The 15,460-nt window shown below is 34.4% G+C and overlaps 1 protein-coding gene across 2 annotated transcripts in view; it reads right to left on the minus strand.

The window, feature by feature from the left end:
• The window catches only part of PXDN (peroxidasin), an 82,554-nt gene that overhangs the window by 21,763 nt on the left and 45,331 nt on the right, over positions 1-15,460 (minus strand). For both annotated transcript variants that reach the window (XM_015620480.2, XM_019006130.1), the window contains exons 9-16: positions 14,154-14,323; positions 12,967-13,239; positions 11,581-11,697; positions 10,206-10,364; positions 7,047-7,159; positions 5,905-6,061; positions 2,130-2,238; positions 1,524-1,681 (exon numbers count right to left, since the gene is read on the minus strand). In XM_015620480.2, coding sequence (XP_015475966.1) covers positions 1,524-1,681; positions 2,130-2,238; positions 5,905-6,061; positions 7,047-7,159; positions 10,206-10,364; positions 11,581-11,697; positions 12,967-13,239; positions 14,154-14,323 — 1,256 coding nt within the window. The remainder of the gene's footprint in view (positions 1-1,523; positions 1,682-2,129; positions 2,239-5,904; positions 6,062-7,046; positions 7,160-10,205; positions 10,365-11,580; positions 11,698-12,966; positions 13,240-14,153; positions 14,324-15,460) is intronic.

Here is a 15,460-nt window from a genome sequence, read left to right on the forward strand (position 1 = left end):
AAAATAGTCTCTGACTGGGAAACTGTCACATTTCTCAACTGTTCCCAATGTAAAAGTACTGAATAACACCTTTCATTTGGCTCTGCATTTTGAAATAAAATCAAATAAGGACAAAAATTACTATTAAATATCGGAGTATTGGGCAATTTAAATGAAAACAGATTTATTTTACTATCCAAGTTTCCCTCAAAGGCAGGTTTCTTTGGATTCTGTAGGTCTGAAAAGTAAGATCCGGTTGCAAACAGAATTTCCAGTACCACAGAAAGTTGTCTGATTTTGTGTTTATTAACTAGTATCCAAAGGCTTTAATGCCAGTTTTTTGTAAACCTTAGGTATTTCACTATTATGAATCCTAGCCAACCATTTCTCACACATCAATTTTATATATTCCTAGAACTATATATTTATAGCATATATATTTGATATTCTTGAATATGCAGCTAATTAGAGAACCAAACTGAGTGGGGTGGCTCTTCTAAAATATCAGCCTTCAGTGAATTTTGAGTAAGTTTTTGTGGTAAACAATTTATAACAAATTATCTGCTCAGCTCTAAGAATGAGTAGCAAGCTTCTTTCATTAGCAAATGTGACAGTACACCACAAAACTTGCTTTCTTTAGTCTTGTAAATACTTGCTAGTTCATGGTCAGTGTTAAAGTTTTCAAAAGTTACAATAAATACTCAATTATAAACATCAAAAAGAATATAATGAGTAAAAGTATTTCCTCTAGATTGTCAGTGTAGTTTTTGGCTATGTCTCAAGTCTCAAAAGCTATCCTAAAACTCTATAATTATTTCCAAATGCTTCAACCCTATGTTTCAAGCTTATCCACATATATATCTACACATATTAGCTGTATGTACTCCAGCTGGACTTCATGAGTTTGACTGGAATACAATACCTAAAATTCAGAAATTAAACCTCACACTTTTTTTTGCTACTTATAAAAATCAACAAGATATGTATTTCTCATTACATCAGGTCAGTGTTAAACAAAGAAATTAGCTTAGTTTGACACTCATTTATAAAGTAGCAAATAATTCTTTGAATACTATTGTGGTACATGCAGAAACCTTGCTTTGTAAGGCATACAAACCCTTCTTGTTATGTTATCTTTTCTCCTTGCCAAGGTATGCTGACATTAAATGTTTTTTCTTAAAGAAACAGGAACAAAATACTGCTTATTTTTAACATGTGACAATAGTCCTAATAAATTAACACACAGAGAATTAACAAACAGGATACATTATGTACTTCCAATATATTAAGTTTGACCAGCAGAAGAATCAAAATCTGAACTTTTTCCATGGAACTCCACCTGGAGAGCTCAGAGTTGTATAGTGAACAATGTGCAAACCAAGGAAGAAATTTAAAAAAGTTTTGCAAAGTCAAATACTTCACTGATTTCAATGCAATGGTTCTGCAGCTGGGATCAAATCTCAGAAAATTAATGTCTCCTGAAGTATAATGACTTTAAAAGGCAAATACATGTCAAAACAGAAAAATAAGGAAAGAATACTGACTTGTTCCATTCAGGTCAACCATTAGACCATCCTGTACATGATCTTGAATAAGCTGTAAGGTCCTTTCAAATATTTCCCCAGCTCTTGCTTGCTCAACAGTGTACGGGTCCCTTGGGTACCGAAATAAGGCTAGCAAATCATTTGGAGAACGAGGACGACTGATAGGTAATTTGGAAAAAAATAGTAAGTGTACACAGGAGTTACAAAACAAAAATACTAAATAAATCATATAAATGTTCAGCAATGTGATTAGTACATACCTTGGTTATTCATCTCAAAATGGAAGCAAACCAAGAAGAAAAAAATTCAATAAAATAATAATATTTTAAGTATTTGGTAGTAATTAAAAATTTAGTAGCATTTTAATACGGATTATCTCAGCAGAAGAACAGCTGAAGTGAACAGAGATCTCAGCAGGAGTGTATAAACAATTGGAATCCTTACATGTTAAACTGTTAGTATTCTCAGAACCAACCAGACACTAGCAATGTCTTTTAAGTAATAAAATGGTATCTTGTTTAATAAATCTCCCATTATTTCTAGCATATAAAAAAATCAATTCTGACTTCTCAATACAAAAAAAAAAAAAAATAAAAAAATAAATACCTGTCAAAAAGATGTGTACGTGTTGAATTTATTGCTCTGTCAACAGTTGCAATTGCTTCCACAATTGACGTTTGTACAAAAGGATCTCCATTTCGGCTGACATTAGGAACTAGAGAAAAAGGAATTCACATATTATTGCAAAAATGGCCACACACAAAAAGATACTTCCATAAAACAGAGTCTAGACACGACATCATTTTAGTTCTACAAAATAAACCCTTGTTCTTTAAATGTTAGTTCATCCAAATATAAAAGTCTTAACCATTTTGGAATTCTATCAAGGCATATTAAATTAGAACCAAATTAATTTAAATGAGAAGTTAACCTAATCTTCAAAATCATCTAGCTTATAACTCAAAACCAAGATAAAGTTAAGATAGATGCATACACTGTTTAGCTGTCCTTTAATTAGACCAACAATTTCAAATGCAGATGATCAAATAAAAAATGAATTATTATTCTTATTAAGGTTTTTTTTCTGGTGCATTATCAGATTTCAGGTGTTGGTATCAAGAGCCTGACCTATAACCACTGAAATCAATGCAGGTTTCCCCTTTGATTTCAACTAGTTCTGAATTAATATTGAATTCAATGTAAGAACTTAAAGGGCTTACAGGAATGTGCTGAAAATGGTACATAATGAACATAATCTACATAACTGAATGAACATAAATTAACATTGCTCTTCTCCTGATCTTAGTATAATAAACAACAAAGATTAATTTTAAAGAGCAGTACATATTTTTTTTTAATTTAGATCTGCTTTGTTTCCTACTTTAAAATTATCTTCTTAATACTAGATTAAAACTCATATGCTTAAATGCTATTTGACAACTGCACACAACACTGGAAACTCAATAATGCATAGGCCTTTTTATGCAGTGCTTAGTTGCAGCTGGATGTTTGTACAGACTACGTAGGACTAAACCTCCCTTTCAGACTAAACTAAGAACTACCAGATCCAGGGGCAACAGCTAACAATTTCCAGAGCATGTTTAGATTGGAGAGGTCACACAGGAAGAAGGGTAAAGTAGGGAAAAAGTCCAAAGCAAATATACTAGAATAAAATCAGCAGATGTACAAAATCATCTGACATAAAAACTGTTGTTTACAGTTTACAGTTCCTCATTACTTTTTTTTTTTTTTTCCCCTAGGCAACTTTTCATTATTCCTTCCTAAGTGTCAGCTTAAATTGTGTCTACATGAGTTTCATAGTCTAGACCCATTCAATCAAACTTAACCCTCTACACCATCAAATAAAACAGTCCCTGGAACCCTATAGCTGCAGATGAAGCCCCTTTCTGTGCCCTGAGGCCAGTCTCAGGCTTTTAGCAGTATATTCCCAGCATCCAAAATCAGCTGACCCTTTCCACACTGCCTCAGGGCAATAGTCCCACATCTGCCCTAATTACCAACTGACTTTGCTTGACATCTTCATTTTCAACAGTAACCATACAGAAACACTATTAGATAAGATATTTTAGTTTAGGAAGATGTTATTAACTGGTTTAAATTTTAAATTTTAATTGTTTCAGTGTTTGTGTGCCTTGGATGACCTGAATAGAGCAAAGTTGCAGTCTGTATAAATCCAGTGGCTGGTTACTTTCCTTAGTGCTGTCTACAATAGATGTAAACTTGGTGTTTACTTGCAGGGTTATCTTCCTGATTAATGGTATACATGGGCTGAATTATAAACCTTGGTCAGATGTTAGCTATTCTGTACTTGATTTTTGTTTAGACTATTTATTGCTAGAAGTTCTTTTTTTAGACTGACAAATGTTAGTAAAGCTCCTTGTAAGAGTCTCCCACAATACTTTGTTTTAATTTGGGCAGAGAAGGGGAATGACTTTTACAAAACAATAGAAAAGGACAGAAGAAAATGGCTAAAGAAAATATATATAATATATATTAATATATATTATATATTATAAAAATATGCATAATGTAAAATATATATAATCTATTATATATATTATAATATATATATAATTCATATTAATATAAATTAATTAATATTTAAAATATTATCCAACACAGCCAGCAAAACCTGTTCCCAGCTTCTATACACTTGCCTTTATTTGGTCTCAATCTTAAGTGTTTTGATTTAGAAACACTCATAAAAGTTTAAAAGAAATGATTACATGCAAGTTTTTAGGCATTTCTGGCTATGTTATTACAAATACTATCTACACAACAAATAACCAATACTTATAATCTGTCCACTTGTCCTCTTTGTTCCTCTGACAGGAACAGTTTTTAAAGCAGCCATAGTAAAACGGCACCTCAGAGCCCACTAGTCTGAAGGAAAAATTTCATTTACAGTTTCAGATGGAATGCAGATTAATTAAGTGTAGTATCACTAATTTTAGGTTCATTTATGCTACAGTTTAGAATAAATTACCCACATTATAATTATTTATTGCAAATCAGTAAATAAGTAGTTTTGGAGTTTGGTGATTTCAGCAGATAATGATCAATTTACAGCTGTACTAAGTGAATGAAACTCATTTCCACTGGTGTTTTATTTCAAATCATGATTTCATTTTTCAGCATTCTTAGTGACTTGAGAACTAGCTAATCTTTCCTAAACAAAAACAATTTTTGCTATGCATATCCAGATTTTCATAGACTCTCTTTCCTTTGTTGACTTCATACATATAGATAGAAACTTATTACTTAATGATTCCTAGCCCTACAATTTTTCTCTCCTGAATAATGATTACAGATTAAAGAAATATTCTTCATAGAAGAAAGTACAGATTGAAAGTCTACTAAAAGCAACCTAAGACAGGTAACATCATAGTTTTATTGATACCAAGGCAAACAATACATTAGAAAAATCACTGATACCTCTTTATCAATTTAGTAAGCAAAATACAGAACATCCCAAATAATACTGGGAAACAACATCCAATATATTGAAGATATCTTCACATCAATCTTCAAAACACCAAAGAATTCTATACTAATTTTATATTTTAATAAAAATAAATATTAATTATAGAATGAAATGTATAATAAAATTAATTAAATATAAATAATTTTATACTTTTTATATTTATTATGTTATATACTAATCTTTTTAAGATACAAAAATCTTGTCTTCTATTCTCTACTGAGACACAAAAATCATGCCATTTTCTTTTACTTTCCAACAAAATCAAGCTGAAAAATCAGCAGTTTTAGTCAATAACTCAGAAAAGCACTATGGTCAATCTTTGTAGCAAAGTTATTTTCTTAGCCTCTTTTTCTGCTTTTTTGTAATTTTTTACATAGTAGCAGTTGATAACTACTATTTGCCATTATTACTTTCAAATATTTAGAACAAGTTCAAATATTCTCCTTTTTTTTCTGTTTTCTCTTTTAGCTTCTTAAGGTCTGTATGACTTTCCTAAACAGTTTTGCAATAGCTGCAGTCTAATTTTCAATGAAGCACTTTGAAGATGCTAGAAGACTTTTATCAACTTATTTCTAAAAATTAGACTGGGTATTTGACTAGCAAATTCTAAAAGCTCTACATAATATCTCAAGAAGAAAGTTGAAAGATAAACTTGAGCCCAAAGTATAGTTGGTTTTGGGGCTTAACATCTAGAGAAACTCTTATTGTGACATTACTGTCTTGCTAAAATATGGGGAAAAAGAGAGAATCTTGGGAGAAAAATAGAAATATGAATGAAATAATTAATTTAGCATTTTGACAACTTTTTTCCATTTTACATGTTAGGCAATTAGGACAAATCTAACAATCTAAGTCATACACAAGTTTGTATCTTACCATTTACACTGAGCACCATACTAACAGAGGAGTATCCGATGGTGTTGCGGGCAACACATTCATAGCGACCTTCATCAGCTGTGCCCACATCACGAATGGTGAGAAATCCCTCTGGACTAACATGGAATTTTCCACTCTCAGTTACCTGTACTCCATCCTGCAGGAAAACCCAAAGTTTACTAACTCAAAACATACTTCTGCTCATACATGGTTTTTTGTCATCTTTTCCTCTTCTGCTTTTATTTATAATTTCATATTTCTACTGTGTATGCCAAAAAGTTCACAGTCAGATAGGTTTAGATAAGCTTATATAGAAAAATCAGATGTATTTCTAAATTGTACAGTGTATTTCTTTACTTCTAAAATTACTCATTATTATAAATCAAAGAATTTTAATAGGCTTTCACCACATAAAATCTATGACTTAAAAATAAGATAGCACCACTTGAGAATATACATATTTTATTTTTCTCAAAATTAACTACTGAAGTAGATTTCAAGAGCACTATATATATACATATATATATATATATATATATATCAGTTCTTCATATGCTATACATTTAGAAGCTTCTTCCGGTTCATTAAAGTAAATTTCTATTACTCTTTGATTGAAGGGAAGAATATAATTAGAAAAATTTAATTTCAATATTAGCAACTCATTTATTCACTGGTATCTCTGCTAATCCTCTATAGTTTGATATTGCAATTATTATATCAATGGAAATCAAAGCCAAAAAGAAAGTTACCAAAGCCTGTCCTGGCTGGTCTCAACCTAGCACTAGCAAATGGCTTCAATACAGCATTTCTTACTGTCTTATATCTATAATATCATTGAAAGTGTGAATATTAGTAGGATATTCACACAGAACTGTCACTAAATACAGACCTTTCAAAGCATACATTATGAATTTTAGTTGGTCTGCATAATAATTTGCATAATTCCATATGCATATTTTTCTATGTAAAATTCAGGTTTAGTATCTATATACATGCTCCAATTTAAATACTTATTGGCTGGACTTCAGGTAATGTTTTCAGACATCAAAGGAAACAATAATTTGACCATGAGCACTTTCAATAATTAATTATGAAGAGATGGAAAGGCCACTGCCTCTCTATAATAACTGAATATGTAGTACCTTGTTCCATGTAATGACTGGCTCCGGCTCTCCTTGAGCACTGCATGGGATCTGCACGTTTGTGCCAACCTCCACTGTCATGTCACTGGGAACACTGGCAAATACAGGAGTCACTAAAAAAGCCAAATGATACACTGATAATGTATGAAATACAACTTGTGCAAAAGATTATCAAAAAATAGGTCAACACTCTTTTTTTATCAGTTACTGAACATTTCTAAATCTATTACTGAGTCTATCTTCACACTTTTAATTCCTTATAACATCGTTTTAAGGATTAAATTCCTTTCTCCTTGAAGGAACTAGCTTCCCATGGTGTATATTCTTTGCTGGATAAAAAACTGGCTGGATGGTCAGGCCAGAGATAGTGGTGAATGGAATTACATCCAGTTGGTGGCCAGTCACAAGGGGGTTCCCCAGGGCTCAGTACTGGTGCCAGCCCAATTTAATATTTTCATCGATAACCAGGATGAGGGGATGAAGTGCGCACTAAGCAAGGTCATAGACAACACTAAGTTGGGTGGGAGTGTTGATCTGCTGGAGGGTAGAATGACTCTACAGAGGGAGCTGGACAGGCTGAATAGATGGGCTGAGGCCAATTGTATGAGGTACAACAAGGCCAAGAGCCAGGTGCTGCCTTTGGATCACAGCAATCTCCTGCAGTGCTGCAGGCTGAGGACAGAGTGCCTGGAAACCTGCCTGGTGGAAAAGGACCTGGAGGTGCTGGTGACAGCAGCTGAATATGAGCCAGTGTGTGCCCAGGTGGCCAAGCAGGCCAAAGGCATCCTGGCCTGTGTCAGCAATAGTGTGGCCAGCAGGAGCAGGGGAGTGATTGTCCCCCTCTACTCAGAACTGGTGAAACCACACCTCAAGTGCTGTGTGCAGTTCTGGGCCCCTCACTACATAAAAGACATTGTGGTGCTGGACCATGTCCAGATAAAGGCTGGTAACAAGTGACAGAACAAGATGAAATGCCCTTAAGGTGCACTTAAGGTTTAGATTAAATATAGGGAAAAAATTTTGCTTTGTCAAGCACTGGAACAGACTGTCCAGGGAAGCTGTACAATCACCATCCCTGGAAGTGTTCCAAAAATGTGTGGATATGGCACTTAAGGACATGGTTTAATAGTGAACATGGTGGTATGGTGAGCATGCTACACTGACAGTTGGACTTGATGAAAGGTCTTTTCCAACCTTAGAGATTCTTTGACCTTTTTCCTGAGATCTGCTTCAGGATGATTTTGAAGTACTCTTAACTTCTAACATAATGGGCTAGTAATTGTCAAAACCACTTAAGTTCCATTAATTTAGAGCTTTGAAAAATATTTCTGTTCATAGCTAAATCTGTACAAAGTCAACAGAATTAATATTGCATTAACTTCTGTTATCTTTTTTTTGTTGTTGTTTTATCTTTTTTTAAGTAACAACAACTGCAATTTCTTAGATGACAAAAGCAAAACCTTCCACAACTCATTTAGCTGAGTCTCTCAGCCTGACTGGCTGAGGCACTGAGTCTTGACAGAGGTTCTATGTCCATGACACCCATGAACCTCAACCCTTAAAACATAAAAACATCACCTTCAATTCTAAGGACAGAGTATACTGTTACCTAAATCCACCGTGAATAAAATGAATGTGTTTTTAAACTCTAATTTTCTTCAAATCCAAATTGATGCCTGGCACTCAGATATCATCATGAGAAGCACATACAGGATTATGAAGACATTAAGAATTCTATTTCTGCTGTAACATATACTGCTATGTTACTGATGTCATGATACTGATATTTAGGGGGGAGTGGGAGAGGGTGGAGGGCTATGCTTCTACAGGGAAGTATTTGGATATAAATCCACTGCAGTCACTTATACTACCAACCAAATCAGGCCCTACTGGTAAACTGTACACAAATGGCTGCAAAGGACCAGAAACCAGTTCAAATAAGGCATCCAGGAACAGATGTCCAGCACTAGGAGGGTAAGAGAGCCTGGCTCTGTGGATGTGAGCTGAGTCATGCCAGCAAACAGATCTGGACCATTAATCTGTATTCATTAATAATGATTTAACCACATTGAACAATGACTAGACATTCCCCAGCTGAACAGTCCTTTTGTTAGAAGCCCAGAAGAAAAAAACTGTCTTCTTGCACAATTGAAAACAGCATTGCAAATAATCTGTGGAGAGCACCAATTTCAGGCTACATATTCAGCCTTCAATATTGCATTTACTATCTTTTGGTCACTGAATTTTGCAACCTGAGATGCATAAAAATTGTTATATTAAACTTTACTCAAGTCCAGTGTAAAGCTGGATATAAGCAGTTATAACTTTTCCAGCTGGAAAGGAGTAAAACTTTTTTAAACTGATACTTGTTTTATATAATTTTAATCAACATTTTATATAAGTTAAAAAAAATCTCTATTTTGACAAATCCATCTACTCTGAACTATGAAATATCAATAGAATTTTTTTTCTGACAAACTTCTAAACTCATTTGAGCCCTTTTTACCAATATACTGTTTTAAACTAGATCAGTAAAAACAAATGTTTTGAATTACATGTTTTATCTCCTTGAATTCAGATAAACATCAAAGTACTTAAATAAATTATGAATGGTAATAAGATTACAATTTATCCTAGAAGTAACTTACTTAGTTACTTAATTGAAAAAAAAGTATAAAAATGGAGTTTTTGGGTTTGGGGTTGGAGTTTCGGGACTTTCTTTTGTATAATTTTATTTTCAGTAAAAGGAATGACTTTTCTTTGTGAAGTTCATTCCACTTCTGTAAAATAAAGTTCTGTTTCTGGACATTAATAACACCATTTAACTAACATCATAGAGCCTCATTGGAAACTAGGCTTTTCACAAAATAAAATATTTTCCAAAGCATGGGAATACCTCAAAGCAAACATCCAATTCTTACCAAAAATAAAAAACTAAATCAGATAAACCTCTTTCCCAGAAGACAGACTCTTCTAAAGGAATGATACCCTGCACAAATACCGGTAAGTATCCAGATGTTATTTATTGGAAACCACCTGGTATCTAAAAGGAGATATACTCAGAAACAATCACAAATGGTACTGTGTATTTTAGTGCTAGCTTAAATATTTCTTTCTTTTTTCTGTTTTTTCTTCCCAGCAGCTGTACATGGGTTGTACCTCTAGGCTGCACAGTCAGGTATACAACGATTCGCTGAGATCCAATAATGTTGACAGCTTGGCATTCGTACTGTCCTTGGTCATGCAGGGCAACCCTGGAAATCCTCAGTGTTCCCGAGGATAGAACTAAGTGTCTTCTGTCAACAGACAGCTGGCCTCCTGAAACATACAACAACATCATTTGCTCTTTACCACAACAAAGTCCCTTTGTGTCACAAAAAACAAAACCCAGAAGGTTCTAAATTTGATAAAACACTGGAAAATAATAAAGTTTCATAAAAAAATCAAACAAAGAACCCCAAAAACAAACAAGAAAAAAAGTTTGAAACCTTTGCTTCTAAGAAGATAAACATGAAAAGCAAACAAATTATACATATGCACACAATCATAATTCTGATCTCTTCTTTTGTTTGTGGTAAAAATAAATATTTTCATTTAAGGAGCATGCTAAATCATCCAAATGAGAAGGCATGAAAACACCAACATGTGTTACTGTTCTCATCATATTATTGCCATGTGTGTAAGACACAATTTATCTCATTTGTCTAGGCCTAGATAATCCACAGAAAAATACACATGGCCCTGAAAAAAATGGAATATAAGTAAAATGAACGCACATAAGTGTCTGTACCCTATCCTCCCTTTCTGGACATTTCATTTGATTGAAGCAGTCTAAATAGAGGGAGAAACAAGGAGGTTATCAGCATCAAAATTATGTGCAGTTTTTTAAAAATCTGCTTCATGTACAATAATTTAGAATTTCCTAAGAGAAATTTAGCCTGCCAGAGTTTTTCCACTTGAATGAACCAGAATTTTTGCTTACCGATAAGACATCCGCTACAATATTTCTTCCTGCTGGATTTGGCTTAATGCCTTTAGAGCCATAACTTGATAAAACAGTTAGCACAGTGCACCCTGTAGTTTCTGTCAATGTGAATTAGGTGACAGAGATGCTGGTACACCGGTGCCAGTTACAGGTTGGACTGTTCTGGTTTCTGACGAGAGCACATCCCACCGATTTTCAGAACTCCAGTTAATGACAGTCATCTCCATTTCTTCTGCAGTACAACAGCAGTGATACATGCTGCTATGTGTAATTTGCCTCATATTTCGTAAACATTTATTATTAGGAATCTATTATAGACACATATATTTTAGTGGCTCTTTTTTACTTAAAAATGAAAAATGCTTGGACAGCTGGCTCCTGTGGGACACCTTGCCTTTCCCAGCTGAAGGAGAAAGAGATAAACTGTTTCCTTCAGAGACATCTGAAGCATCTAAACAAACACATGCAGTTCCTTTCAATAAAGAAGTGATGCCAATATGACTGCTAAAAGATCTTAGTAGTTTAAAAGTAAGAATGGAACACACTTACCTCCTTTAGTCCAGGCAATAACGGGCTGGGGATAACCTTGTGCTTCACAAGGGAAATCAACTGTTTGTCCCTCAATCACTGTTTTGTCTTGTGGAGTGACAGTAAACTGAGGTAGAGCTACAGAAGAGAAAATAAAGCAATTAAAAAAAAAAAATTGAAAAAATTTATGACTACATACTGTTTCCTGTGTAAGTTGAGATAGCACATATTAGAGGGAAGAGAGATGCTAATTGAATTTTTTTATATTGTGACCCCTAGAGAGAAAAGAGTTAGGGAAGCCACTTTTGCAAAAGGAGCATCTCTCTCACAACTTGGCCCTGATGTCAGTGAAGGCATGTGGGATCTACTGTCACAGATCCAAAACAAGAGGTACAGTAAGAATCAAACATAGAGTCTTCCCTGGATTAAAAATACAATCTTCTCTTTCTCTCAAAACTTCCCAGTTAAATTGGGAAGAAAATGTAATTTAATCAAAATCTTCTTGAGCTGCTTATTTTCTTCCATGAAAGCAATGAGTGAGCCTGGGCCAGATTCTGCAGTAACACTGTGCACTACCAGTGTGAGAAGTATTTGTTCAGCTCTCAAAACACAATTATCCACTGGTAAATAATAAATGTACAAACCACACAGACAAGTTGTTTTGTATATCTTTAGAACTCATTAAGAAGGAATTTGTAATCTTAACTGTTTGCCAGCTAAAGATTTTAAAATGAGAACAGAAGCAAACAAATTTAAAGGTTACTTAAAGTATTTTGGGAATAAAAGTTTCAGCATGAAAGTGTTTGCAAAAAATATTATCAACATATACAGGAGACTTTGATAGTTGATCTCAAATACTTTATAATCACACTATTGACATACAATATCACAATTATTGCAATCACAAGTTAGAGTACTTTGACTTTTGCTTTGCAGAAAAGCTGCGCGAATGTCTCAGGTGGTAGAATAATAGTTCCTATCAAACTCAGCAGAAAAGGTTTCCACATTCACTGAAGTGTCTACAAAAGAAAAGTGGCAGAGATCTCTATTCAAAACTCCACTTCTAGTTCTCCAGGCACAAATTCTAATCTCTAGCATTGCTGCCTGTTACAGAAAATATTTAATCATTCTAAAATTTGACACTGCTTGTTTGTTCCTCCATGCAAACAAAACATAAGAAATTAACATTTGAAAACTTCTGATAATAATCAATGAAACAGAATTTTCAGGGAAATAGTATATAATACCTTACTCTGTGTGAAATGTATAGCAACTTCCCTATGGATTAAAACAGTGCAATTAGAAGTAAAAACTTTTATGTTTTTAGTTTGGCTCTGTCAATTCAGAAGAAAAGACAAATCCACACAATTTCAAGTAATATGTCTCTCCTAGTTCAACATTATTTACCTTGGACAATGATGTATGCAGTCGCATGGATGTTATCTATGCTGTTAGTTGCAAAACAGGTGTACTCGCCACTGTCTTCCTGCTTTACATTTTGTATATAAAGTCCTCCTGATGGAGTTATTGTGACACGAGGATCATTTGGGAGAGGGGTTCTGTCGCCTTTGGTCCAGGTAATTCGTGGCTGAGGATGCCCGGTTGCACTGCACTCCAAGGTAACACTCTCCCCAACCAGCACTTCGGTATTTTGTGGGTGAATCACAAAACTTGGCCGGGCTGTGACAAAACAGCAATACCTAAATGCAGCTTTTAGCTTGCACAGCTCTAAATTAGACAAATATAGTCTATAACTGGGGACACCTGGGGGGGTTTAATAGCTGTGTTCCAACATACCTCTAATCTCCATGCAAACTCTACCTTGCTTTAAATCTCATCTAACTCCAGACATCAATAGATTAAAAAAAAAAAGCTCATAATTGCTCTGATGTTTTTTCTTCAACTCCCATGAAAACAATTTTCAAACATTTTGTTCTCCTATCCTGATCTTTATAAAGGTCTCTTCAGAGGCATGGACATTGAGACCCAAAACACAAACAGGCTAAAAATTGTTTTAAGTGCACAAAAGCCAAAACCGATTAAGATACGTTTTAAGTAACTTTTCTCAAGTACATGAGTAATTTGCAGTGACATTTTAAGTTTACCTGATTCTTTGTGTCAAAACAAAATGTTCTCACAGCAAAGTCTGTGTTTTAAAAACATTACAGTCCTGGACTGGAATTTAGTCCTTCCAAACATGACGCTTTGGCTAGACAGGGCTAAAAGGCTCTTGAGCAAGGATGGCTGCACAGGGTCTGCTGAAGCTTCCATGAGTGGCCTGTTCAGCAGCTTGTGGTTTTTGGTATCCAGAGAGAACGTTACTGCATTGAGCAATGTTGCAATGCAAAGCCTCCTTTCCTAACCCTTCTACAGCCTACGAGACTATTATCAAAATTGCATACTACAATAAACATATTAATTAACCAGCTGAGTTGCATTTTTGTTCTAGGGACATTATAGCCTCATGATCTAGTTCTTAAGACACCCAAGCCAAACAAATCTACACCTCAGGCATGAAAGCATTTTATTTTTTAGTAATCTTATTATCAAAACAACTCTGTTTGAATACAAACTTCAGACTTAACGTTCTTTACCTGGTGACTCAAAGTATCTAAGAGTAACTTCCTGAGTTTTCACTTCTCCAGCCACATTTTTTGCCATGCATTGGTAAATGCCTTGGTCTGTTTCTTGAGTATTCTGAATCATCAATGTTCCATCATCTAGCAAGTTTAGACGGGAATCTTCTTTCATACTGAGCTCATTACTGGGAAGAAAAGGATCTGCTAGAGTTAAACCTTTAAATCACAAGTGCAGAAAACTGCCAAATAACAAAACCCAGGAGATAAATTGATAAATTACCCAAAGTAACTTGTGGGGAAAAAAAAGTTTTACTTTGTTAAAAATAACGGAACTTTAAATTTTCTCCTAAAGAGAAGAAGATGAAAAACAAATAATGAAATTATTGTGTTTATGCAAGTAATGCATCCTCAAAATGAGAAGTTGAAATAATTATATGAGGAAAAGCTTACAGGGGAAAACAAAGTGAACGAATGCACATATCTGGCCTATAGAAGGCTGTTCTAATTGATAACACAGTTAAAACTGTTTCCACTGGAAGTATGTCATGAAAGTTCAATATTCAGGATACTTTCTACTAAGAGAGAGGTTAGTTGTTACAAAACTATCTTTTTGCCTGGATTGTTCAAGGAGCACTAATGAACCTAATATAATTTGTAATGGTTTAAAATATAAGTTAAGGTCAGGTCTTCAGGTTAGGTCATGGATGAGTTTCTGCGATGTAATCTAAGAAGTCTTAAGGGGTTTTATTAAAGGAAGTTTTCCTCAGTCCACCCCTCATGATGAGGAAAGCACAGAGGAGGGATGAGATCACACCCCTTATGTACAAAACCCAGCCTACTGATCTATTCAACATACTGCTCACCACATTGATGGCTTTTGACTGAAATCTTGCCATATTCAACTACCTTGCAAAGAGCTTAGCTCTCATTCATGCAGCCAGGAAACAAGCCAGAGTCAATAATCCCTCACCCCAAGCTCAAGTTTCTTCTTAAAACTCCTATGTGTATTCTGAATGTGTTTTCTTTGTGTATTATAAATACATGAGCCAGAGAAAATTTTAAAGAAATAATTATACTATTCATGTTCAAGGCTCTGTTCTTGACATACTCCATAAATGCTGTACCTTTGCTGCACAAGGGGTTCTCACTGACATCAGTAGAAAGATATAGAACCAGGTCTCTAAACCACACCATTTCATCAGCAACTAACATGTCTTATATAAACTGTAAGGGAATTTATATTTCAGGTCAGGTTCTCCATTTGTATAACAGCATTATTAAGCCAAAGTCTGATTTGCTGATGATAAACTCACAGTTCGCAT

The sequence above is a fragment of the Parus major genome, chromosome 3 (assembly GCF_001522545.3).
Source record: "Parus major isolate Abel chromosome 3, Parus_major1.1, whole genome shotgun sequence".
Lineage (NCBI taxonomy): Eukaryota > Metazoa > Chordata > Aves > Passeriformes > Paridae > Parus > Parus major.